Source organism: Patagioenas fasciata, chromosome 27 (assembly GCF_037038585.1).
Source record: "Patagioenas fasciata isolate bPatFas1 chromosome 27, bPatFas1.hap1, whole genome shotgun sequence".
Taxonomy (NCBI): Eukaryota; Metazoa; Chordata; class Aves; order Columbiformes; family Columbidae; genus Patagioenas; species Patagioenas fasciata.
Genome location: NC_092546.1, coordinates 6319431 through 6344329, shown reverse-complemented (window position 1 = coordinate 6344329; position 24899 = coordinate 6319431). Strand labels below are relative to the sequence as shown.

At 49.9% G+C, this 24899-nt stretch overlaps 4 protein-coding genes across 16 annotated transcripts in view; 1 reads left to right on the top strand and 3 right to left on the bottom strand.

Annotated features, from left to right (window-relative positions):
- Positions 1-3560, bottom strand: part of EPS15L1 (epidermal growth factor receptor pathway substrate 15 like 1) — a 34668-nt gene extending 31108 nt beyond the window's left edge. For all 8 annotated transcript variants that reach the window (XM_071799767.1, XM_071799774.1, XM_071799770.1 and 5 more), the window contains exon 1: positions 3443-3560. In XM_071799767.1, coding sequence (XP_071655868.1) covers positions 3443-3472 — 30 coding nt within the window. In that variant the 5' untranslated portion in view covers positions 3473-3560. The remainder of the gene's footprint in view (positions 1-3442) is intronic.
- Positions 3561-4694: 1134 nt separating this feature from the next.
- On the bottom strand, positions 4695-8999 carry CALR3 (calreticulin 3). Of its 4 annotated transcripts, none has more exons than XM_065858333.2 (9): positions 8785-8994; positions 8567-8668; positions 8212-8415; positions 7449-7543; positions 6746-6955; positions 6524-6637; positions 5588-5731; positions 5350-5442; positions 4695-5236 (listed from the first exon to the last, which is right to left on the bottom strand). In XM_065858333.2, the coding sequence occupies exons 1-9, from the start codon at positions 8945-8947 to the stop codon at positions 5072-5074; spliced, it is 1290 nt and encodes a 429-aa protein (XP_065714405.1). In that variant the 5' UTR covers positions 8948-8994; the 3' UTR covers positions 4695-5071. The 4 variants fall into 4 exon arrangements, 3 of the variants coding, with proteins under 3 accessions (XP_065714405.1, XP_071655752.1, XP_065714406.2); XM_065858334.2 differs by having other exon boundaries at positions 5072-5236; positions 5350-5402; positions 8785-8998; XR_011735932.1 differs by having other exon boundaries at positions 5143-5236; positions 5350-5482; positions 8785-8999.
- A 202-nt stretch (positions 9000-9201) lies between these two features.
- On the top strand, positions 9202-13667 carry C27H19orf44 (chromosome 27 C19orf44 homolog). Of its 2 annotated transcripts, none has more exons than XM_065858237.2 (8): positions 9202-9327; positions 9502-10131; positions 10376-10721; positions 11236-11312; positions 11624-12089; positions 12366-12461; positions 12588-12754; positions 13159-13667. In XM_065858237.2, exons 1-8 carry the CDS (start codon positions 9304-9306, stop codon positions 13243-13245), a joined length of 1893 nt encoding a protein of 630 aa, XP_065714309.1. In that variant the 5' UTR covers positions 9202-9303; the 3' UTR covers positions 13246-13667. The 2 variants fall into 2 exon arrangements, with proteins under 2 accessions (XP_065714309.1, XP_065714307.1); XM_065858235.2 differs by having other exon boundaries at positions 9499-10131.
- A 38-nt stretch (positions 13668-13705) lies between these two features.
- CHERP (calcium homeostasis endoplasmic reticulum protein) lies at positions 13706-24540 on the bottom strand. Of its 2 annotated transcripts, none has more exons than XM_065858233.2 (18): positions 24415-24540; positions 24135-24308; positions 23280-23461; positions 22422-22559; positions 22037-22188; positions 21608-21719; positions 21154-21243; positions 20308-20542; positions 19795-19973; positions 18997-19393; positions 18301-18539; positions 17648-17781; positions 17299-17385; positions 16860-17009; positions 16604-16720; positions 16039-16133; positions 15424-15609; positions 13706-14828 (listed from the first exon to the last, which is right to left on the bottom strand). In XM_065858233.2, the coding sequence occupies exons 1-18, from the start codon at positions 24437-24439 to the stop codon at positions 14791-14793; spliced, it is 2730 nt and encodes a 909-aa protein (XP_065714305.1). In that variant the 5' UTR covers positions 24440-24540; the 3' UTR covers positions 13706-14790. The 2 variants fall into 2 exon arrangements, with proteins under 2 accessions (XP_065714305.1, XP_065714306.1); XM_065858234.2 differs by having other exon boundaries at positions 13706-14412.
- Between the last annotated feature and the right edge of the window lie 359 nt (positions 24541-24899).

The window sequence follows — 24899 nt, the reverse complement described above, 5'->3', positions numbered from 1 at the left end:
TTCACTTATATCCATCGACACAATCGGCCACTGCATTCTCCAGCATCAGCACACTCTAAAAGCTCTTGCTCTTCCAGAAAGTGGACAGCAGTTCAATAGAAACAACCCATGACTACAACTCATAAATTTGCCTCGTCTCTTCTGCTGGCATAGATAAGCACTGTGCTCCTGTCCAAAGCGGGAAACAGAACATTCAGAGAAAAGGTGGAACTAAGAAATAGCCTGTCCAATTCTGAATAAAATGTAGTATGTTTTAGCCAACTATCACCCAACTGTACAGCTCTCATTTCTCAGAAAGCTCGGAGGAGCCAGCCAAGGAGCAACGACAAGCTCCTCTATTTGGCAGAGATCCTAGAGCACGCAGCCTGGATCCACACCAAGATACAGGGCAAAGCGCTCCAGCAGCAGCGCGGAGTGATCTCATCCCATCCCCAGGCATTCTTGTCGTCCTCGTTTGGTACCGTCAGCCACGACATCCAGCTGATTACCTGACGAGGGGGCAGGAAGCCGGGGTGACGTGCTGAAACGCCGACAAGTTTCTGCTACGGCGATATGCTCCCACAAGCGCTGCCGGAAAGCCCTTCATCACCCGATGAAGGCTGGAAAGCCCTTCATCACCCGATGAAGGCTGGAAAGCCCTTCATCACCCGATGAAGGCTGGAAAGCCCTTCATCACTTGCAGAATCTGACAAAGATGAAGCCTCTCTGACCGATTTACCTGGATGACTGCATCTCTGGGATGAAGCAGAGCAGACAAAATGGGCTCAAGGGATAAAAATAGCAGAGCTGCCTGTCTACCCCTCACGTGACCACACCGTGATAATTCAAGATGATTCTGTAAATTTGGTGACATCTGCTGACGAAGAACCTACACAAGAGTGTGCCAGCGCTGGCAGCGCAGAAAAGCGTTTTGAAGAGTTTGAAGCCGATGGGTGGTCAAAGGATAGAACCTGTTACACAGCGGTCCAGTTTGTCTTGGAGTTTAACAAGCCCCTGGTTTCTATGCCTACTCCATATTCCCCAAACGTCACCTACAACCAACACTTCACACCGTGTCCCGAACACACACTGCAGAACCTTGGCTTTCGGTCTCAAAGCTGATTTCCTGTAAAAAACTGAGGTTCACGTCCCGAACTCGCGCTGTGACAGCAGATCTGGAACGCTGCCTCGTTGTACGCCTGCACGCAGACACGGCTCCACGGCCCTTCACGCCGGGCTGGGAAAACAGCACGGAACAACCCATAAACCCGGCTCCTCGCAGCCTCTGTCCTGAGATCATCTCAGGGCCACAGAGAACTCTGCAGCAGTGACTCATTTTCCTTGGTGTCCTCCTGTTTCACAAGACTGAGCCACAAAGCGATGCACGCCGTCTCCAGATCTCTACCGTAACTCTCCGTGACCTCCAGAACTGGAGGCTGAGCGCCTGGCGCAGTGGAGAGCCTGCTGATAAGGTGACCAAATACTCGAGAAAATAAAGCTAAAGGTAAATAAGATCCAGTTTCAGCTGTTGAACGCCACAAACTGATTTTACCTGCTTGCTCTTCACCTGTTTTCATGCACAGCCAGTTGAGAGAGCTGAGCTGTCGAACAGCTTGCACACTCTAAGTTAGACTCCTACACTCACTTTCATAACGTATTAAAAACACAGAACAACAGAACTATAATGAAATTAATTAATGAGAACAAATATGATTAAACTTTCACATTCTTGAGTTACTGTGAGATATAAAGAATATCCGTAAGTCAATATTTTTATTCTGGATCTTTCTGAGCGAACATGCTTCAACATGACAGCACATGTAACCCCTCCTGTTCCTTTTAACACCATGTCTAGTTTTTTATGGCCAGCACATATCTCTGTAGTAATCATGAAGCTGAGGTTATTAACAGGGGACGTTCATTAACTTCCAGGGAAATTCTGTTCGCTGCCCTGATGACAGGGAGATGGCTCCTGACAGCCCCATACAGAAAATAACGTTTGAAAACTAGAATGCTTCCAATGAATTAGCTGGAAAACAACACATCAAAGGAGCCCATGCGCGCACAGAAGGTGGCCCTGTTTCCAAAAGGCAATATGCTATATACAATACCACTGATGTCAGCCTCCCAAATACCAACGGAATTTAAACACAGAGGCAGGATTTCTAGTATAACAAATACGACATATTCTTTCCAATGTAAATTCCACAACAACCTTCAAGTCTGGAGTTTATTCCATATTTATTTTTTGCACCACATCACTTGAAAACTTTCGATAAGTTTGGATGCGCGCGGATGCTTTCAGATGTTTACTCAGTTAAACAGATGTTAAACAGGGCTCCTACTGCTGTTCGGAGCTGAAAAGCAGCGCGCACTCTTAATAAGACGCACAGCAAATTACATATTACCCAAATACCACGCAGCTCCACCGAGAGATGATTTTTCAGATCACCACAAATAGAAGCCCATTATTAAAAGGAAAGCGATATGTTTAAATAATTTGAACGATCAGCAGCAGTTGTTCCGAATTCCTGACCGGCCTAGGCACAGCGCAGAAAGGAGCTTTAATTCCAAGGCATTTCTGGGGCAGGGGGTGTTGCTTTTGTTTTAAAGGAAATAAGCGAGCTGACTCTTCACAGAAGCATGGAAGAGAATAAACAGTGATCAGCTGTTCAGGTTTAAGTTATTTGGGTGAAAAAATAATCCAAAAAACTTGTAACAAGAGCCCAAATCTACCCAAGGATCCCAGCCACTAAACCAGAGCTCGGACAGCCTGTCCCCAAGGAGCGCCACCCTCCCGGTGCCAGACAGGCCCCAAGGTCCAGGCTCTGCGCGGAAGCCCCGCTCTCCACTGACGGGCGGAAACCTCCTTTCATTCCTCCACCCTGAGCCCTTTATTGATTCCCCGAGCCTGCGCTGCTCACGCACCTCCCCAATATTCAGCACAGTCACGACACCCCAACACCCGAAGGTGACATCAACCCCGCGCTACAAGCAGGAAAAGGTGACGTGACCGAAGTGTCCCGAGCAGGGGACGAGCCCCATCCGGACCCCGCACCGCCGGAGCGCGCTGAGCCCCGCGGCCCCGGGGCAGGAGCGGCAGCTCGGGGGGGAAGCGCTCCCAAGCCTCGGGGCTGCCCTGCCCCTCCCCGGGGGAGCAGCCTCGGGGCCTCCAGGAGGGGAGGGCGCCGGCGCCTTTTGTGCCCCCACACAGGCGGCCGAACCCCAGGGGACAAGCGGGGGCTGCTCGGCCCCTCACCCCGCCCGGGCCCCGCTCCCCCCGGGCCGCGGGGAGAGGCCCCAGCGCCGGCCCCGGATGGACCCGCCCGCCCGAGCGGGACCCGCAGCGGGGAGCGCCCGGCTCCCCTTCCCCGATCGGCGCTCGCCCGCCGGCCCCGAAGGGCCGCGTGTCCCCCCAGCCGCCCCCCGCCCGGCAGAGCGCGGCGGCCGGCGGGCCGGTTACCTGCTGGCTGAGGGGGATGAGCGCCGCCATCTTCCTCCCACTGATTCGGGCAGCGCCGGGGCGGGGAAGGCGGGCGGGGAGGGCGGGGCGAGCGGCGGAGGCCCCGGCAGCGCCTGGCACCGCGCGGGCCGGGCTGGGCCTGCTGGGCCGCCGCCTCCCGGGGCTTCGCGGGGCGGCTGAGGGGAGAACGCGAGGCGGGAACAGAGCGGCCGCGGCTTATCTGTGCGCGGCAGCCGGTGCCGAGCCGCCCGCCTCCGGCGGGGCTGCGCTGCCCTGCCCACGGCACGGACACAGCGGCCCTGGGGAGCGTTCGTCGGGTGACTGAGGGAAGGTGCTCATGGACCTTTTAGTTCGGTGACCTGCGTTCAACTTTGTCCTGGGCAAACCTCGTTGTATTACTTCATTACGCTAAACCTTGCCAAAACGGACCACGGCAAATTAAGCTACAATGGGATATTCAACATTAAATAACAAAGTTAACAAATCCTTGCCTAAAATGTGTTTTAAAGGAAATAAGTAAGCAGACTGTCTTCACTAAAGTATGGGAAAGAATAAAGGGAGAGCAAGCAGTGGGAAGCAAGCTGAACGAGACACGGTCACCGCAGCCATAGAAAAGCTAAATGAACAGCACTGCATTTAGGAGAAAAGGTAAAGGGTCACTGGCATTAGCTTGTATTTCAATAGATCCCAAAGATCTTCAGCCCCACTGGAGCTGTTTCGGAAGGGACACCCCTCAAACGAGAAGTGAAAGAATTTGACCTCAGCCGCTGCCGGGCTGGAACCTGGAAACCGGCCAAGCTGGGGCTTCCACAGCCCCCCCGCTCCCTTGCTCCTCTGGCTCCAGTTTTTGCTGAGTTTATAGCACGAGTTCCTGGAGGGGGGGGAGGAAACGCGGAGGAGCGGGAGCGGAGAAGGGATGAGGGAAGCGACCGAACAAGTTACGAGTGAGGCACCGGGGAGGTCCGACAGAAAAACAGGCACATTGTTCACTCTGCAAAACCCTCCCCCCGCCACCCTATTCAGAAAAAAACTAAAGCACCGTGCGTGTGCATTTCAGATTTTTGAAGGGCAAAGAATGGCCTGGATACATTTAAACCTCTCAGGGCAGGTTTGCAGAGGGTAACTGGGGCAGAAGGAGCGGGGCCGGGGCAGGGACGGCGCTGGGGGACCCCCGGACCCTGACAGGTGCGCCATCAGCACAGAGCTCATCTCCCCCTTGCTGTGAAACACGCTGTGAAACACTCTGCACACATCTGACACGCGCAACCCTTTAATGGAGTATCATTAAAAGCTTATGACATTTCCTCAATGAAAATGAGCATGAATTTTACATTTAATATTAAACCCTGAGAGTGTAGAACACTCCCAAGACCTAGTGCTGTATAACAAGTGATTTTAATACATTTATCAGTGTCAAGATACAGTTAATTAGAAAAATTAACCTTTTCAACAGAGAGTTTAACTATGTTACGGTATTTTTTACAAACAACTACCACCGGTCACAAAATTCAATGCTGAATTTTAAAGAAATCCTGTTTTACTACAGCTCCATTGGTGCGGATTTCAACAAGCTGTTAACAAAACATCAAAATCCTGATGTGAAAAATGTGAACTTCTTTGAAATAACAGTTAAAACTCCTCCTTGTCCGCAGTCTGCCCCACTGCTCCGTCCTTCCCAGAGCTGCTTCTCTCCAGCTTTTTCTTAAACCGCTCCTCAAAGTATTTTTCTTCCATGACCCTTTCCCTCTCCTGCTCTTCCTCCGTCTGCTTCAGATTCATTTCCTCTTCAGGACCCTAATGTTAAGATTTCATGTTTATGCACCGAGAGGTTCTTTGTCAGATTAGACAGGAGATTTTTAAAATGGGGTAAAAGAAGAACCAAGACAGACATAAGAATTTCACCTTACCTTTGTTTCTCCCCATGTTTCATCTCCAAAGTCTTCTGCATAAACCTCATCATCTGTTATCAAGAAGTTGTCAAAAATTGTGCCAGCTCTCACCTTTGAAGAAAGGGGGAAAAAGACCCAAACGCACAGGTCCCTAAGATCCCAAACCAATATATAATGTTTACATGCGAAGGGGAAAGAGGTTGCTATTCACACGGTGAGAAAAAAGGTTCAGGAATTTCCAATAAGGGCATCTCACCTGCCAGATATCCAGTCCAATGACACTAATATTTTCGTAGCTGTAGATACTGGAGTCTGGCCAGTAATCTGGATTGTCGATCTGCGGATGAGGCCAAACCCCTCTATAATTTGGGTTATCAATCTGCCTCGGTTTCCATTCCCCCTAGGGAAAAATGCATGTTCTGAGTAGTCAGGCAAAGAAATCTTGCTTAAAGTGCTACAGATAACTAGGATTTGTCTCTGCTCTGCCGGACGCTGTCCTGAGGATCCCTTATCGCTGAGGCCCCAGAGGAGGGCAGGACAATGGAGGAGTTTGCCTGGGTTGATGAGGCCTGGGTTAGGGAGCAGTTGGGCAATCTGGACACCCATAAATCCATGGGTCCGGATGGGATGCACCCACGGGTGCTGAGGGAGCTGGCTGAGGTCATTGCTGGACTGCTCTCCATCATCTTGGCCAAGTCTTGGGGGCCCGTATTTAGTGCAGGGCCTCAGGGGTCAGTACTGGGGCCTGTATTATTCAACAAAGATGCTGAAGGGAGCGGAGCATCTCCCGTGTGAGGAAAGGCTGAGGGAGCTGGGGCTCTGGAGCTGGAGGAGACTGAGGGGGGACTCATTCATGGGGATCAGTATGGAAAGGGGCAGTGTCAGGAGGATGGAGCCAGGCTCTTCTCAGTGACAGCCAGTGACAGGACAAGGGGCAATGGGTGCAAACTGGAACACAGGAGGTTCCACTGAAAGAGGAGAAGAAACTTCTTCCTGGTGAGGGTGTCAGAGCCTGGCCCAGGCTGCCCAGGGAGGTTGTGGAGTCTCCTTCTCTGCAGACATTCAAACCCGCCTGGACCCCTTCCTGTGGAACCTCAGCTGGGTGTTCCTGCTCCATGGGGGATTGCACTGGATGAGCTTTCCAGGGCCCTCCAACCCCTGACACTCTGGGATTCTGTGAAATTATTTATACCCTGTATAGAGGATTCTTGACCATAGGATAATGCCATTCTCCATTCACAGCGTCATCCCAGCCTTCAGGTTTCTCAACACTGGTGTCCATGATGTATTCAGGTTCATCCCAATCCTTTAAAAAGATTTGGAAAGCAAAAGTAGTGCGGAGTTCAACCAGATCAAATGTGTACTCAGTAGAAGTGAAATAATCCAGTCATGCAGAATCAGGAGAGCACGTTACCTCAGGTTTGGTGTCATTTGGATCATCAATCTGGATTCGATCATCCCAGTCAGTGGGTTTCCTCACTGTGGGATCATTAATTTTCTTTGGTGGCAAAAAGTCAAAATCATCTTCCAAGTTGCCAGATGTGACCATTTGGTTATCAATTTTTACTTCATAAGTCTGATCTGGCCTTATAATCAAAGTATATAGGTGTGTATATCCATCAACCTGGGTGTGGAAAACGCAAGGACATTTAAGAATCTTAAACACGGCTCTCAGGAACTGCCTCGCACCAGAGCTATGAACCAAGTTCTAATGGATTTTTCATAAGCCCCAGTAAGAAAAAAAAATTCCCAAGTCTCCTAGAGGCAGAAAATTAATGACATTTTTGACATCTATTTTCCAGTCCTCCCATCGGTTCTGAACAAGTGGAATTCAGGTTACAGTTAAGAAACACAAAGACATACATTTCTTAATCACATACAGCACCCTTGCAGCTTTATTGTGTCCTGTGTCAGCATATGATGAATGAAGAAATACCTGAAGTCCCCAAATTAACATGATTTTTAAGATACAATGAAAAATAGAAAGGTGTTACATGTTTGGAATGGTTCTTCAGGGTTTTTGTTGTGTTTGTTTGGTTTAGTTTTATTTTATTTTCCCTAATATCCCTGTAACTTGTGTATTTTCAAGCTTATGTCTCTTTGAAATGTGTATTTACCTTACATCTGATTGGTTTCTTGATCGGATGGGGTTTATTCTTGTAACTTAAAATAACATGGACTTTCTTTGTCTCAGATCCACAGATATCTGGCCCTACAACAAAGAGATTATATGCTTTGTATCTTTAACTTCTCTGCAGAAAAATACAGGCAGTTTACGTCTTCCTTCTAACACTGCTAGGCACCTCTCCCATTCCATTTGTAATGGAACTTTTAATGGACTTTTACTGTAAATCTACCTTAGAATTAGATTTTGTGTAGCTTGGGGTGCAGTTCTGTAACAGAACTAAACCCAGAAAACAGAAATCCATGCAAAATAAAAGCCATATCCAGCACAAGGCAAATAACGATATCAGATACATAACGACAAACTTCACTTTGACAGACAAGTGTACAAATCCCACTAAATCACTGGGCACTAAGACAAGTCTATCAGGGCAGATAATGGCCCACAGTATGCAGTTACAGTTAAAGGTTTTCAAAACCCATAAATCCTGCCGAACAACCACCCTTATTATAACAACACTCTGATCATTTTCTGTTACAGCCTTCAAATCAGCTCAGAATGTTTGCATAAATGCGTGTTTTGTTATTATGTAGAGATCTCTCAAGTGTGGAAGAACTAACTCCTTGCAGTCACAACATCCTTATTTTTTTAAGACAGCCTTCCTTTATGCTCTTTCAACCATTTTCACAACCACCTTAGAACTGCCCAACAGCAGTGTTAGTGTTCTAGTAATGAGGAAATAACTCTGCACTCACCAAACATGATGTAATAATGCGAATCTCCAGTTAGGTTCTTCTGGTCCAAATTTGAGGGAAAAATTTTAACATATCCCCCCCCACAATCTATCTTCTGCTCGTGTTTCACAGTATACTGAATGACCAGAGTCTTCCCTTTGTTACTGAATGGTTTAAATCGTGAGGAGATGGCATAAAATTTAGAATTTTCACTAGTTTGTAAACCTGCAAAGATATTAGTGCAATAGTCAAACTTACATTTGTCTCCATTTGCAATTAAAAAATACTTTTATTGCCACACACAGCACATCTATAAAGGCAAATTCCCAACTCTCGAGGTGGCTCCCATAGCAAAGTTTGAATGAAACGCACGCACCTTTATCTCGCTCTGGATCTCCATAAAACCTCCCAGCAGTGAGTTTAAACTTCCCAAGGCCCGGGTTGTACTCAGAATACATCCACCTCTTCTGCCAGTTGTCTGTCCCGCAGTGCCGGCACCACAACACAAGAGGGAGTCACTAAACACGGTACAATAAGGGGGGGGATCCCTCCCCACCATCTCGCACCCTCACTGCCCCGCTGCCCTCGCCAAACCTCCGTCCAGAAACTGCTCCTGGAAATACACCGTAGCCCTGGCGGGGCCCAGGGCGGCCCCGAGGAGCAGCAGCAGCCTCAGCGCCACAGCGGTCGGGGCGCTTCCACCACGGCCTCCGGGTCCCGGCGCCGCCATCGCCTTCACACCACGAGGTCCCCTCATCTTCGCGCCTTCGGGGTCCCGCCCTTGATCTGCGGGCTCTGATTGGCTGCGCTTTCCTAATTATTATGCAGCGGGATCAGATTGGCTTAGCGCCCCCGGGGTGCGGAGCATCGCCGCCACGTGACCGCGCGGCGAGATGCATGCTGGGGCGTGTAGTCGGCGCGCTCACGTGACGGCGGCAGTGTGGTTTGTTGGGATTGGCTGGTCACGCCCAGGGGTCCGCGCGGGAGCCAATGAGCGGCGGGGCGCTGGGGGCGGTGTCTGGGTCACGGTCTCCCCTGCCCCGGCCTGAGGAGCCGCGGCTGCCGCCGCCTCGGGGCGCTCCGGTCGGGCCGGTTGCGATCGCTGCGGCGCAGATGGCGCCCGCGGGCGGAGGGCAGGTGAGGCGCCAGCTCCCGTCCCGGCCGCCGTGCTGTACCTGGGCAGCCGCGGGCCCCGGGCCGGTGCTTCGGCCGGCACAGGCGGGGCTGAGGGCAGGGCCTGGGGGGGCGCGGGGAGCTGAACTGGCCGCCCGCCTCCGCCGCTGAGGGCTCTTTGCATCCTCTTGTCAGCAGGGCCACAGCGATGCTCCCCGCAGAACCATCACCGCCGGGCTCAGCGGCCTTCCCCGGCCCGGCGGAGAGCGGCCGGCGGGTGGCGCAGGGCTCGGGAACACCGGGATCGCTCCCTTCCACGGCAGCAGGGCTCTAACGGCGCACAACGGGAACGGCAGCCCCTGGTGCCCGGCGCCGGGGAGCGCTGCGTGGGCATCGAGCGGGCGCAGAGCGCGGAGCAACCCGGGCAGCGCTGCCCACGCGCGGTCCAGCGCAGCGCTGAGGAAAGTGGCGCAGCTGGAGGGCAGAATCACGGACCGAAAGAAGCAGATGGAGCTGCAGAGCGCTGCGGGCCAGAAGCCTTGGGATGAGGAGTCGTCCTCGTCCGCTGCCAGTCCCGAACACAGCGCGAGGGGCAAGAAGTACCTGAAGAAATCTGCTGCCACCGGTGGAAATAAAACCCCCGGTAGTGCCGGTTTGAAGGAGGAGGAAAACATCCAAAGGCCTAAAAAGAGTGTTATGGTTAAACAGCACCTTCGTTTGGACAGTGGTGAAGAGGACATGAGAGAACGGACGGAGAGCTCTTTGGAGTTCTCCAGCAGCAATGACAATCGGAGGGTTGTTGGGAGTGATTCTAAATGGGGTAGAAAGGTAAATACAGACTTTGCTGGATTATGGTTTTTTATTTACACTTTTACAAAATTGTGCTAAGTTGGTAAATTGCTTTTATTTAGATAAAGCCAGAAACTAAATTTTAAATTTGCATTTGTGCCTTGTTCATGCTATGATTTAGCTTCAATCCACATTTTTTTACCCATTGTAATTTGTTTTCTTTTTTAGTGGTCTACAGATAATAAATGAAGTAACATATAAATCTCTGTTTTATGTCCTTCAGAAGAGTAAGACTCCCGTTCCATCAGGAATGCCGCCTCCATCCCATAAAGAAGTTTCCCTGGCAGAGGCATCTCAAACATCTTTGGTTCGTAGCAAAGACCCAGAGAAAAGTGCTTTTGGTAGAGTTAATTCCCCACCACCCGCAGCAGGCAGTGGAGAGCTGTCAGTACAACGGAAAATGAGCTCTGAATCGCCACCGACTCCTGTAGAGGTGACTCTGCCTGGAACACGCAGCACCAAGCAAAGCCAAGCGTCACTTCAGAGCGATACAAGTGAAATAAAATCATTAGATGAATTGTTTTCAAAAGCAGCTGATGGAGGAGATGCAATCAGCAGCAGCTCAGATGGTACGTTTTCTAAAATGTCGTCTCAGTAGACTTGGCATAAATTGTGCTAATAATCTACTGACAAATGTACTAATGGCAAATACTCACTTGGAAAGGGATCACTAGTGTAGTTTTACATAAATGGAGGCTTTAGCAAAGGAATTGTGTTGATCGGTTTCTTTTTTTTCTAGTGTAATATATTTGTATTTTTCTCGTCTTTGCATTTAATGGGTTCAGTTTGATTATGCTTCCCTGGGCGGCACTTAATTATGGGGTCAAAACAACAACAGCATTTAGAGCAGTTTTCATGCATCAGTGGGACAAGGTACTAAGGGGTCTGCGTTAGTGCAAGTGGGGCAGCAGGGACGTCGTGAGCTTGGGTTTGCAGACCCACAGGCCCAGGAGGAAACGGCTAAATCAAGGGTCTAGAGACACTGGCTGCCAGTCATTCTTGGTTTTTGACTTTTCTCTCTGAAGGGAAAGTGTGCTTTAATTTTCATGCCAGTTCTCCTGAGAATATGTCATTTCATTGCAGACTTCAGACTGAATATCCTGAGCCTTGATGATTTGGCACCAAATGTCACCAGTGAGGCAGCGGAATTAAAGCAGAAAGTAAGCAGAAGTTCCCTAGCAGCGCGTGTTTCCATTCTGCGTGGATGTTAGAAAACGAATACTTCCAGCTCCCCAGCTCTAAGGGCGAGATCAGGGTTGTTACAGTCCAATGAAACCTGACCTAATGATTTTTTTCATGTCAGTATTTCCTTACTAAATACAACAGCGCTGCACAGGTTGGGAGGTGACACAGGAACACAACGGTTTCATTTCCCGATGATCCACTCTCGGTGATGTGCAGCAGAACAGATGGAGGCACAGTCTGGGTTGTAATCTGCTGGTTCTCCTAACACAGCTGTTTTGTGTTACAGGAGACAGACATTCAAATTACCCACGAATCGAACAGAAATTCAAAAGAAGATTCATTCCTGGTGGTGAAGGACCAAGTTTCTCTTAAAATGAGAAGTGCAGTACCTGGTGTGAACGATGCGTCCGAACGGGACGCTGGAAAAACTGTGACCGAAGCTGAAATCTCTGAGCACTTAAGTGGAGTTTCTGCAGATTTCCCAGGACACAAACGGGATGATCTTGATCACGATGAGAGAACCATTAATTCAGAATATTCTGAAGACTTTGAGAGGTCTGAGCCTCCAGCAGACAGGGGACGTGTATCACAGAGAGGGCAGCGTTCCGAGAGCCGCTCGTGTTCCGGAGAACGCCTGTCTCCAGCACCACCTCCGTGTACCGGAGAACAGCATCAGCGGGTGCACAGAGTGACTGTCAAAGAAACCGCGGTCCAGACGGTGGATTTGCCGTTCGCCTATTGCTGGGCAAAGAGTAAGTTCACGAGACGCTGCCCCATGCGATTGCTCATCGCAGAGTTCTTTTTGGTGCGCTGTAGTTATTTTTTGGGGAAGCGCTAGGGCTCCACGTACAGAGGCAGAGGTGAGCTTTGTTTCTGAGGGGAAGAAAATAGAAACTGGGGTGTGCCTCTGTTTTTACTCTGTCTAGGGTTAGAAAAGTCGCCTTGCACGTGGCACGTGTTGTAAACTAAGCATAAAGAAACCTTTCCCCCCTCCCGACCCCATAATTCCACCTTTGTCCTCACCACAGCAACCCCAGCGGCGCTGCTTGACCCACCTGTAGGGAACAGCTACGTCGACCCCGTGCCTGTTGCCAGTCACGTCATCAGCACGGATGCTGTAGAAGGTACTGGAAAACGTTTCCTACTCTTCAGTTTTACTCTGTTTTCTGTGTCTGAGCCCTGCTGGGACTGCTGGGCCCTTCCCGTCTGGCTGTGACTGGTCCCCAGCGTGTTCCCCTCGGTTCTTGCAGCCCTGACAGCGTACAGCCCGGCAGCGCTCGTTCTAAACGCCATGTTGAAGCAGCACTTGATGTTGACTCAGCAGTTTGTTGAGAACATTCATCACCTTCACTTATCCGTCGTGGAGTCGCTAGAGAAGGAGAAATTCCACTACCACACCCTGGAAGAGGCCAAGGAGGTATTTATGGTAGAGACAGCAGCCTAGAGAGAGGAGGGGTAAATTCCTTCTGGTATTTGCAGCAAACTGATTTTCTTTGTGTGTTATTCATTAGTCATAATAGTCATAAAGTTCATAATAGCATTGAATAAAGGATTTCATAGAATACTCTGTTGCTTAGGCCCATAACAATAACATGTCAGGAGTTTGGTCAGGAGACCAAAGTCTTACTGGAGGCCCCAGTTTGGAGAGAGGAAGGTTTCTGCTGGGCCCTTTAGCCAGGAACAGAAGGGTCGGGTTCTGTTGCTGGTACAGAAAAGTGCAGGTACCTTGACATGAAGATTTGTTATATATTAAATACTAAAAAGTATTTCTCTATATGGCAGAGGTATTTGTATATTGACTCTTTTTTTTTTTTTTTTTAGTACATCAAGACTCACAAATCCCCACCTTTAACAACTGAGAAAGCACGGGAAGGAATTCAGAAAGCACGGGAGGAAAAAATGGTTTGATTATTTGAATTTTAAGTCAATTTTACATTTACAGATCTCCAAGCGGAACAAGAAACTCTTCCAAAGCGTACAGATACCAAGTTACAAACTATGTACTGGAAGGATTTGTTCGAACTGCTACCTGTCTTATTATACATAACTTATTTTCCTATAGCTGAACGTTTTACTCAGGTACATGATAGAGGGATGGGCAGGAACCTTTAGTCAGATTATGTCAAGTGTTCGGCAAAAAAGAAACCGAGAAACCCCTTTTCTCCCCAGGGAGGGTGTAGGAAATCACGGTGTGTACGTCTGCGCTACAGCGCCCCCGGAACCTGTTCACAGGAGGAAACACTGTATCCTGACTTACAGCCATATTTAAGCAGTGTTTATGTATAACAAGCCTAGATGAATAAACTCAATACAAGGAAGCTTACAGCCAACCTCCTGGAATCCATTTACTCTGAAACACGAGCCGCCATTTTCTTGTTTCTTTAAAAAAAAGTGTTTATTGGAAGGCAAAACAATAAAACTCACAAGGTGGTAACGTACAGGTGGTAACGTACAGGTGGTGTATGCCGCTCACAGACAGGTACAGCTCCACAACTACAGCAGATCTAAACAACGGGGATTTCACCATGGGAACTGAAGGGGTTCGGGAGGGTTTCTGCGACACGGGGACGCGGAGGTGCCCACGCGCCCCTCGGGGCTGCAGTGCAGTGCGGGGGCCTCGCAGCGCTCAGGTGGCTCTGGGAACACTTACAAAAGGGCTTTTTTTCTTATTTAGATAAAGGAAGTTTCCAAGAACGTTTCATCATTAGAAACTTGCAATGCAGAGAAAATGGATTCTCTTCTAGTGAACTAATTAGCTTTTATTAAAGGGTATATACAAAAATATAAAAAGCTTAAAGAATGTCTTCCGTTACAAAGCATTGAACGCCCCCCAGAGCGCTGGACAAGCTGCGCCAGGGACCCCTGGTGTTGTGAGCAGAGCGGGGCTGCGGCAGCTGGTGTGGAGGGGCGTTAGTTGGCTCGTTAGGGTGGGTCCTAACGAGCTCGCCCAGCGCTCGTAGGTCACCTGTACTGGAACTAGATGCGTCATTCCCCATTTAGACATTAGGATACACTGCTCAGCATCAGTGTGACTTGATCCCAAGGCAGCACCCCTCCACTTCAAATAGAATTAACCTTTTGAGAGAAATAAACATACATTATGGAACTAGAGAACACACAACCGGTCAGATAACGTCTGTATTCCACAGGAATGAATGAGGCACAATCCTACACCAGGGAGAGTTGGCTGGGGTGTCATTCTAGTATAAAATGGGTAACTAATTAAAAAATTTTGCAAAATAAATGGAAATCCTTAAACTTGCTAGACATGTCATAGTTACGACTGGCCTTTTTAAAACACTAAACGACAAGTGTTGAAGTGCATGTCCTAGCTTTCCATTTGTCACCATAGTTTTAAAAGTAATTCATTTGTCACTTCCTCCAGACTTTAATCCGGATTTATACAAGTTTAATGTTTTGTAGAAGATGCAAGACATCTTTCTTCAGAGAGTCTTATTCGGGTGGTGGAGGGTCTTGCGTTTCACGCTTCACTGAAACAATAAGGAAAAGAGTTCTTACACATTCTGCAGTTACCTACGCTGGCTGAAATGTGTCATGGAATGGGGGCTCTACTCATGAGGAACTTTTTCTTTTGGGCTTTAATTAACCCATTTAATTACACAGATCTACTGCAGCCATTGGCAGAAGTGACTTCATTAGCATGCCAATTTCTTTCCTTTAATCATTGGCAAGCGCGGTTGTTGTACGGTTGTTGTACGTAACACAGACTCTCTGCAAAAAGAAAGGATCGTTTGGAGCATTGTGCTCGTGTCCTGGGCAGCACCTCCACTCCCTGAACCTTCCTGGGATTTCCTGTTTCGCAGGGGGACGTTCTGGGACACGGGCTCTCGGGATCGCAGGCCAATTAATCAGTGTTTCAGAAATGAGAATACAACACAACCCCTGCGAAGATGCTGAGTAATCAGAGTATATGTCTACTTACCTGGTTTTTTAATTGTATCCATTAAGTCAGAAAGCATTAAGAGTAACTAATATTTTGATGTGGGTTTACAGTCTACAGTAAATGGCACAAAACCACTGTCAAGTCTACAAAGTTGTTCAAACTGCTTAGAAACATTCACTTACATTCTTCTCTGGCCTTCATGCGTGCGATGAACGAGTAACTCTTGTTTCTTCGGTAGTTTTCGTAGGGGTCATCTAGCGCAACTCCCACTCCTTTGTACTGATCCCATTTGTCCCGGATATCCCCTCCTTTAATCGGATCCTGAATCCCTTGTTCCTTGGCTCCCAGCCCACCAGATCCGCTCCACCCTGCAGAAAGGACCCAACACTGTAATTCTGACACTATTTTTCAATTTCTAGAATTCTGAAGACAAACACAGACATTTTGGGAACAACCAAAGCAAGCACCAGTTTGATACAGCAGGATGGTAACAGCCACCCTGAAGCAACGTATGAACCGTCCCATTTATTTCAACAGCATTCATGGACAGGTGCTGCAAGCTGACAAACATCAGCTCTGGCCCGAAAAACTCATGTCCCCATGTTCCACATCCTTCCCAGAAAGGCGACCGCCACACCGCTCCGTGTTCTGCATACGTATGGCTCTGAATATCCTATTGCTGCCCTCGGAATACCGAGGGAAAATTGCTCATGAACGTGCTTTAAGCCACCGTATCCAAGAGCTGGGTCCCCAGTTTAGTCTCCTGACTTGCGTAAGATTCCAGAACAGCACCTTACCCATTTTCACCAGCATTTGATGGCCTTTGTTTTCTTCTCCAAGTCTGGATTCTGGTATAGGAGGCCCAGAGCTGGAGCCCAAACCAGCAGAAGAACTAAGGAGATCAAAAGAACAAATTAAGAACAAGTGAAAAAGAACAAATTAAGAGCAAGCGATCCTGTTCTGACACAATGTAAGGTTATTTATATTCTAGTAACACCCCGTACGACCCCATCCGCTCTCCTGAACTCTTCTTTCATCAAGCTGCTGGCTATGGAGTTCAAAAGGGCCCAGAACACCCCACTGCTCCTCAGCAGCCGGGAAATCAAACACTACGGTCTTCCTGCCACAGAGACGACGCGGAGGAGTCCTCAGCAGGCACAGGAGGCCGTCCAAGCTGCACAAGGTTTTGTTATAACAAAAAGCCACCATGATAGAGTAATGTTCTCTCTATAAGCACATCTAGCATATAAATCCTTTCTAAATCTGAAGTATTTAATATACCCAACATACGAGAAAGCACCCGCATTGGTACTTGTCCAAAACAACCCAGGTGGAAAGAGGAATAACCAAAGAAAAGCTTACGGAGGAGTGGGGCTGCGAGACTGGGACCGGCGCCGCCTCCCCGGGGAGTACGATTTGGATCTCGATCGCGATCGCGACCGCGAGCGGCTGTGAGAGGAGCGGGACCTGCTCCGGCTTCTGCGGGGGAGAACCAGACGAATCACGCGAGATCAGGCGCACGAGCTCCCAAAGCAACACCCGGGGCTCCTCATGCGACCCTCGGGGTGGATTCTTTCCCACTCCCCCCGTTCCTGTGATTCAGCCACCTGCGTTTTACCTGGACTGAGAGCGCGAATAGGATCGTGATCGAGAGCAAGAGCGAGACCGTGACCTCGAATAGGAGCCAGATGATTTTGAAGATCGTGAATTGGAGCGGGAGGATGAGCGACCTCGGCTTTTAGACCGACTGCGAGACCGGGAAGGGCCACTGTACAGACAGAGGAACTGCAGTGAAACCCCCGGGAGCAGCACGAGAAATGCAAATATACTTGTGATTAAATTCAAATTACACGCAAGCCCTGGATTTTGCAGACAATCCAGTGAAAACCTGAGCGTGGCAAAAACTATTTTCTGCAGATGAGACAGAAATTCCAGCAAGTTGAAACTCAGTGATCCCATCAGCGGGTTGCTGAACATCCCTCTGCACCTACCCCCGGCACTCCCAGCACCTTCCAGACAAACACAGCTCATCGGCAGCAGCACACGGGACCTCTCACCTGTTCCTCTTCTCCTGACCTTTCCTCCGCCTCGCTCGCATTTTAGCTCTGAAGAACTCGTACAGTCCGTTCTGCTCCCAGCCTTCACTGCAACAGATCAACCACACACAGAACCGCACCTGTGACATCCTGCTCTGGTTAACAGAGACCTCCGGGATTTCCACCAGATTTCGTAGGGAACAAAGGGTCTGGGCAAAGATGGCTCACACATCCCAGTCTAAGATCAAACCGGGTGCAGTTTACAGTACAAGAGCATCATTTCAGCAAAGGAACAGGGAGGCACTTGGTGGTCTGAGACAGCTTCTCAGGGCATTTTCCTTACCATATTATTCACTATACCCACTCTTACCTGTTTCTAGGCCTGTCATGAGATGGTGGACTATAAAATGCCTCAACCGCAGCCAGGAGTCTCTCACTGGGGGGCATTGGGGGTGGAAGACGTATATCTTTAGGATCTAAAGGTTTATACTCATGATCTTCAAGCTGCCGGAAACAAAACAAATGACATTGGTGTCACGTGTCACGGGGTGGCTCCCGAAGGGAGAAACAGAGATTTGACTGCGTAGGGACCTCGCATTTCACTCCGGGATTACAAAATGGGCCAGGAACAAGGATCCTGCAGGTGACCCCACGCTCTCCATGCTATCGCTACCGTTTTGAGTTCTATGAGAAAAGCCAGCGCTATACGCATGGCAGCATTAACGGGATCGTCAGGTAGGTTAAACGCAGACCTCATCTGCCCGCCTCAGCCTGGCGACAGCCGGGGTGTGCTCAGCTACAAGCTCAAACGGCTTTCACCAGGACATAACGCTTGAAAACTTCACCATTTTCACTGCCTCCTCCCCCCACTCCTGCCCACGCCTGCCCCACAACAACTCTGGCAAACGGCTGCTGGATGGAAAGATTTGAAATCACAAATGTCCACGTTAAACTGTCCCTCACATTGTGCAGGGCATTTTGATCTTTTAATCCCAGCAGGCGGACTCTCAAGTCAGCACTTACTTTAACGAGCGGAGCCATCAGTCCGGCAGGAAGATCAAAGTAGGGAACGTTTGGCACCAGGCTGGGATCATCGTGATTCATGTGAGGGGGCCCTTGGCGCCGCATGTGGGGGGGCTGCCCGTTAAATCCGTGCGGGGGAGGCCCAAAATCAGGGTGCTGCGGCCCTCCCCAGGGAGGATGCTCGCTGATTCCAGGATGAGGCAATCTGTGACCAGGGTGATGGTGAGGAGGTCCAATTTCTGCAGAACGGGAAAGTTAAAACATATTATTTAGCTATAGAGACAGGAAAGCGATCACAGAGATTTGCTTCAATTAGTGCGTTTATCCCAAAATACAATCTTGGCACCCAGAGCCTTGTGGATCCAGAAAAGCAGCGGAACTGCAGATCCAGAGAGTGGCTACGGGTCCCCGTCCGGGAACATCTGCAGTGCATCTCCCTCCCTGGCCACAGCAGCCGCTCTTGAGACAACAGGATCCCTGATTCCTGGTTATCTATCGGGGAAGGAAGACTCAAAAAGCAAGGAAGACTCCAACTCCGCAATGTGTTCCCTACTGCGCTGTTAGCAGCGGTTTCCCAAACCCCCAGCTCAGCGTTCCTCGGGAAACCCACGACAGTCCACCGAGAACAAACCAAATCATTTTGTAATGGCAATCAGCATCGCGACGTAAGAAAACCTGGCCTGGCGCGCACTTTACCTTGAGGAAAATCCCCCTGGGGGTAATCAAAACGATGAGGATAAGGAGGCCTTTCAAAGGGATGGCGAGGTGGAAAATCATCCTGCATGAAGCGAGGTGGAAAGCGGTTGAAATTATGCGGATGCGGGGGCTGGTTGAATTGGGGATGTTGCTGATGTGGAGGAAATGGGCCTCTGAAGTGAGGTGGCCGTTGCATTCGAAATGGAGGTTCCCTCTGACCCCCACCCCATGGAGGTTGTTCGTGCTGGTTGTTCCACGGCGCTTCAAACTGGTTGTTCCAAGAAGGATCGGGCTGGTTGTTCCAGGGTGTCTCGCGCTGATTATTCCAACCTTGATCTCTCTGTTCATTCCACATTCCTTCATGGTTGTTATTCCACGGAGGACAATGAGGTGGTCCCTGGTGGCGAAGAAAAGAAACCTGGGCATTAGGCTCAAAAATAAAGAACGCAATAAAAACAACCTGCCTTTGAAAGCAAACACAGCCTGTAGGCAACACGTGCAGGTGAAGAACCTTCCGAGGTCTGAACAACTGCAGCTTCAGCGAAAGGACAGGAAAAGAGCAAACTGTTCCTGAACCAAACAGCTCCGTGGTACTGCTGCTTGTTCACAGGGAACGTGTGATGGCTGACAAACCAAAATGCAACTTATCCTTTGCCTTTAACTGGGCTCAGAATGAGAAAGCTCAGCACATGAATCTGGATTTACAACCTTCCGAGCTTTTCACCGCACTTCCACCACGAAACGGTCGTTCTGAGCTGCACCTCCCTCTGTGTCTTGTTGCAGAATCGTGGTTCTCACCTGTTGTTGACCCCACGGTGCAACAGGGTGAGGTTGGTCAAACCAGGGCGGTTTATTTGGAGGAATCTGATCGTGAGATCCAGGGCCGCGTGGTCCACCAGAGGCAGGGTCCTGCACGCCAGACCCTGTTGTGTCGTATTCTGTAGAACCAGCCAGAGGTAGCTGGGATTTACCATCATCTGCAACAAACGGGAGGCTGTTAGGAGCATCCACGTCACACACAGTTAATACAACACCCACACACCTCCGGCAGCTCCATTGGGATTTTGTTGGATGCGTGAACATCCTGCAGAAATTTATTACTGGGAGAGAGGATCCCTCAACCTTTTAAAATCGTTCTCTTTGGTTCTTTTTATATTCGAGCATCAGACCACACCAGCTGCAAGCCTCCAGTTTCAGGCTTTTGCCTGAACTGAACGAGCACAGCACCTCGCTACTGAAAAAGGAGCAAAAACCCCCAAATTTCACAATGCCACCCCCGATTTGCGCCCAGGTCCCAGGCCGGGTCAGCACCTGCTTGCGTGACGGGAGCGGCCGGGGGGGCCGAGGCGGGCGCTGCGCTGGGCGCCTGGGGCGGGGGCGTTGATTTCACCTCGTTCTCCAGCGGGGGGATTTGGATCTGCTGTTGCTGCTGCTGCGTCAAACTGTTCACAAACTCTTCGTGCTGAGTTTTCAGGTTCTGCATCTGCTGCTGGAAGGCGACCTGCACGGGCTGCACTACCGTGGCGTATTCAGTGATCAGATTTGCCTGATCAAAGGAGAGAAATTGAGAACAAGTTACCACCCCAGCTAGAGCAGTTACCTCATCTGCTTATCCAGTCTCCAGTATTGCTCTGCACCCCATCCCAGGAAAAGCAGAACGCGATAACCTGCTCAGAGGAACCGGTCACACTGGGAAGCCCTGAAGACTTTCAATATATTCTGTGCAAGCTGAAACCCGCTGTCTCTATTAATGCCTCACTTCCAAATAGAGCTAAAATCAACAGCATCCATTATTCATGCTAAAAATGAATAGCTCCTGCTGCCACAATCAATTTAATGCTTTCTGTATACAATTTAAAGCTACGGTTTCTTTAGTTTCCGTTTTACCAAACCCTGATTTCCACAGAAGAGAACACACCGTCAAATATACACAAAACTGCAGCAATTAAAAATGCAAATGGACTTTCTGGGATCGTGTCAGCAGCCGGACTATTGAACATTTGAAACAACAAGGTTATGTTTTACATTATTTTTTGTAATACCTTGCAAACAACTTCAAGGGCAGGATTTAATATTTGCTTTCCAAAAAAAGGGAAAACATTTCCTATATTTGTTTTGAAAATATTTACTCAGAAAAGCGTTACTGTCGCCGCTAACCTGGTACTGGCCGAGTCCGAGAGCCGGGCTCTGCAACTGCTGAATTATTGACTCATCAAAGTAACCATTTTTCTCCCATAGCTGAAGAAGCTGCAAAAATTCAAGAATGAAAGGGGTTTAGAAATGATGAACAATAAAAGAAAAACGGAGGCACAGCATTTTCACGGCTCTAGATTTGCGAAAAGACCTCGGATTTCGACACCTGTCTTTGAGCCATCGAAGATTTAGCTGCATTCGTCATTACGATAACTTTTCATTAAAGCCTAGTATTTGTAAGTTCTAGTTAAACATGAACTGAAGCACATCCTGTATGTGATTTTATTTACATTGACTCTACGAGGACAATCACACTGGAAGAATCTCAGCGATCCTCTTGCATCCTCGTGTTCGTGCATTTGCCTGAGCTGACCTGACAAAGCCAAGGGGAAGAGTTAAACCCAACCCAGACACTCACTCTGGCAATTTTCTGTTGCTTGTCCTCCTCCACTGCCAGGAAACTCGTACAATAAATGGGCACAACCACCTTCTGCAAAGCAGCCAGAAGATCTCGCGCTTGCTTTCGCTGGCTTCAAAAAAGGAATGGGAAGAGTTACTGCCTTTCTTTCTCATACTAAGAACATTGTAATATTCAATTTCTCCCAACTTCTCTGCACTAAAAGTAGGGGATTCATAAAGGAATTCCCTTCTTTACATTTGTACTGTAAATTCTTGACTGGAGAAAAACCACACAAAGTGGACTTTGTGCCAGCTGTGGACACCTTAAGACAGCTGCCAAAAAGAATATGTTAAAAACGAACTAGTCAAATTAACCATATATCTGGTGGAGAGAGACTTCATCAAATTAATCAAGACATCCAACTGAAACCCACAATTGAATTCTTACCAGTGATGCAAAACATCATTGATTAAGTAGATGAGATGCAAGCGGAGCTCAAAGTGAGCCCCTTCGGCCGTGATGCGATTGCGCAGGTGCCCGGCCATCAGCTCGCAGTGCGCGGGAGACTTCGCGTTGCTAAACATCCAGTTCTTGCCAGCCTTAGGAAAGCAAATGTACAGTGTCTTTAGTTAGTCTGATGTGTTCACATCATACGGCTTTCCCGGAATTCCAGAATATCTTCAAGAAGGGGAGATTTCAAGTAGCAGCCATCACCTCACCCACTACACAACAAAACAATAAAGCTGCTCTTGACTATAGAGACAATCTCACAATTCTCATTATACTCAGTCCACACCACCACCACATAACGGTTCAGACTTCGATCACTTACTGAGATTGCATCTTTTGTACAAGTGTCAATTATTGGCTGCAGCAAGTTGTCAAATTCGTTCATGTCTAACTGGGTTTCCTCCAACACTTTCTGCATCTGTTGCTCAATTGCAAGGGCCACTGCTGACGTGACTTGTTCCTGAAAAAGAGAAAAACGATCATTCTGTTACATCCAGGATTATCTTAAAGAACTAAGCTGCTGTATCTCTGTCCTCGTGGCTGTAAATAGCTGTCTCCAACACCAAGATGGTTTACAAGCTATGTGACCACACATAATGTTTCAGTTATCTGGGGTTTTTTTGAGAAGAAAAGACTCTTCTCATTCTTCAGGAAAAGCCCAGTTCATTTCCACCAATCTCACCATCATGAGAAACAAATAATTGCAGGAAACTCCTCAATGTATAGAACACACTCTGAGCATTCTGCTTTCCTCCAGGAACTTCTCGGCCTGGTTCCTTACAGCTTTAACAGCAAAACGTTGCCTACGAAAACCAACTAGCTCAAAGCACGAGGTTCCTTCCCACCCCAATCCGATTCCACTTTAAATGCTACAAGCAGGAACGTCCTGCGGATCCCAAAAACCTGCAGCATTAACCAAAGATTAAAGCAATAACGATTTATTCCACTCTGCAAACCAACAAGGTTTTTCATATAGTAAATAAACTGTTTAATCAAAGGTCAATCTTGCCAGCACATCAGATACATCTCTTCTCTGGACACGACGGCAGTTGCCACAGAACAAAAATAGGCAAATATTCCCTGTCCTCACCGACAGGCGCTGCCGCCACCAGTCCGAAGGAAACCTTCCTCTCCCACTTCGCTCCTCATTTTTACAGCCACCGGCTTATCTTAAACCAACCTGTCTCATAGCGAGGAGATGCTGCTCCTGCTGCTGCAGGTTCCACTGACTCTGCTGGATCAGCTCCTCCACGGACGGGGTGCCCTGAGGAGCCGGGAGAGGCGCAGCCGGGGGGAGCGACGGTTGTGGCAGCGGCTGGATCTGGGCGGTAGCTTCGATATCTTGACTTTGCTTGCACAACACTACCAGACAAAATACAATTTTACAATAAAGCCCAAAGAAATCTGCTACCACCAGCCTGCATGCAAAAACCACAGTGGTTCCAAACCAGACCCTTGCTCTTTATGTCATTGCTTCAGGCAAAAGGAAACCCTGGCTGGATGGTGCACAAGAGCAGTGCCAGCAGCTCCTTGTGCACTCTGAGAGGAGCGATGCCAACACAGAGCCTGGCCCAGGCTGCCCAGGGAGGCTGTGGAGTCTCCTTCTCTGCAGACATTCAAACCCGCCTGGACCCCTTCCTGTGGAACCTCAGCTGGGTGTTCCTGCTCCGGGGGGATTGCACTGGATGAGCTTTCCAGGGCCCTTCAACCCCTGACGTTCTGTGATCCTGTGTGCCAGGACCAGCCCCCGGAGCTGCGGGGCTGAACCACCGTGTTCTTGGGGCGCGGAGCTCGGTGTCCCGGCCCCGCAGCCCGGCCGAGCTCCAAACCCGCCGCCGGGGGGGGCGTGAAGAGCCGCGGGCGGGGCTCAGAGGGCAGGACGAGGCCGCAAACCGGTCCTGGCCGGGCAGAGCGAGGCCGGGACGGAGGAACCCGCTCCGGCAGCCGGGGCCGAGCGGGGCCGCGAACCGGCGGCCGGGGGGGGGCAGCGCCCGGCGCGGCCCCGGGCCCCGCACAACCCGCGGGCCGCACTCACGCTGCTGCTGCTCCAGGGCCAGCTTGTACTTGTAGTAGCCGTAGAAGTCGCCCCCGAAGAGGAAGGAGAATTTGGGGTTCTCCTTCTGCTTCTCCATCGTCATCTTCTCGAACTCGGGCCCGTTCCGCGCCACGAACTGCGCCAGCTTGTCGATGACATTCCGCAGCTCCTGGTCTGTGGGGAAGGCAGCGCCGTCAAGCTCCCGCCGGCCCCGCCGCCGCCTCCCCGCTCTCCCCTGCGCCCTCCCGGGCCCTCCCCGGCCCGGCGGGGCCGCGCTCACCGTCGGGCGGCAGCAGCATCTCCATGGCTGCGGGACAACGGGGGCGCCGCCGCCGCTAGGCCGCACCGGCCGGAAGTGCCGCGAGAGGCCAGGCGGCACGCGCAGCCGCGCTTTACGGCCCGGTCGCTATGGAGACGGCGCAGGGCACGCGCGGCCGTTCCTCTCCGCACCTTCCCGCCCTCGGCGCCCTGAGGGGAGAAACGGGCCCGGTGGGGACAGGAGCGGGGACAGGAGCGGGGACAGCAGCGGGGACAGCAGCGGGGACAGCAGCGGGGACAGCAGCGGGGACACGCCGGTCCCACAGCCGATCTGCCGGCGCCGCAGGAGCCAGCACGGCCCGTCCTTGGCACACGTCGCCCTCACCGGCCTCCGAGATCCAACTTAGGAATGTTCAACTTGTCTCTGGTTCTTACCTTAACTTTCCTTTTGCACCCGATACTCCATTATTTTTCCAAGTGGGATTAAAATGACATCATACTTACCTA

What these genes read in the sequence shown, in the direction of transcription:
- CALR3 (XM_065858333.2), bottom strand. Translation starts at nt 8,947, where the DNA reads ATGAGGGGACCTCGTGGTGTGAAGGCGATGGCGGCGCCGGGACCCGGA. An exon ending in AGAAACCAATCAGATGTAAG is followed by an intron (nt 6,956 to 7,448) that starts GTAAATACACAT and finishes TTCCACACCCAG; the next exon opens with GTTGATGGATATACACACCT. An exon ending in TCAAGAATCCTCTATACAGG is followed by an intron (nt 5,732 to 6,523) that starts GTATAAATAATT and finishes ATTTTTCCCTAG; the next exon opens with GGGGAATGGAAACCGAGGCA.
- C27H19orf44 (XM_065858235.2), top strand. Translation starts at nt 9,304, where the DNA reads ATGGCGCCCGCGGGCGGAGGGCAG. An exon ending in CGCCCGCGGGCGGAGGGCAG is followed by an intron (nt 9,328 to 9,498) that starts GTGAGGCGCCAG and finishes TCCTCTTGTCAG; the next exon opens with CAGGGCCACAGCGATGCTCC. An exon ending in CAGCACGGATGCTGTAGAAG is followed by an intron (nt 12,462 to 12,587) that starts GTACTGGAAAAC and finishes CGGTTCTTGCAG; the next exon opens with CCCTGACAGCGTACAGCCCG.
- CHERP (XM_065858233.2), bottom strand. Translation starts at nt 24,439, where the DNA reads ATGGAGATGCTGCTGCCGCCCGACG. An exon ending in GATGCTGCTGCCGCCCGACG is followed by an intron (nt 24,309 to 24,414) that starts GTGAGCGCGGCC and finishes CCTTCCCCACAG; the next exon opens with ACCAGGAGCTGCGGAATGTC. An exon ending in TCAAATGCTGGTGAAAATGG is followed by an intron (nt 15,610 to 16,038) that starts GTAAGGTGCTGT and finishes TCCTTTCTGCAG; the next exon opens with GGTGGAGCGGATCTGGTGGG.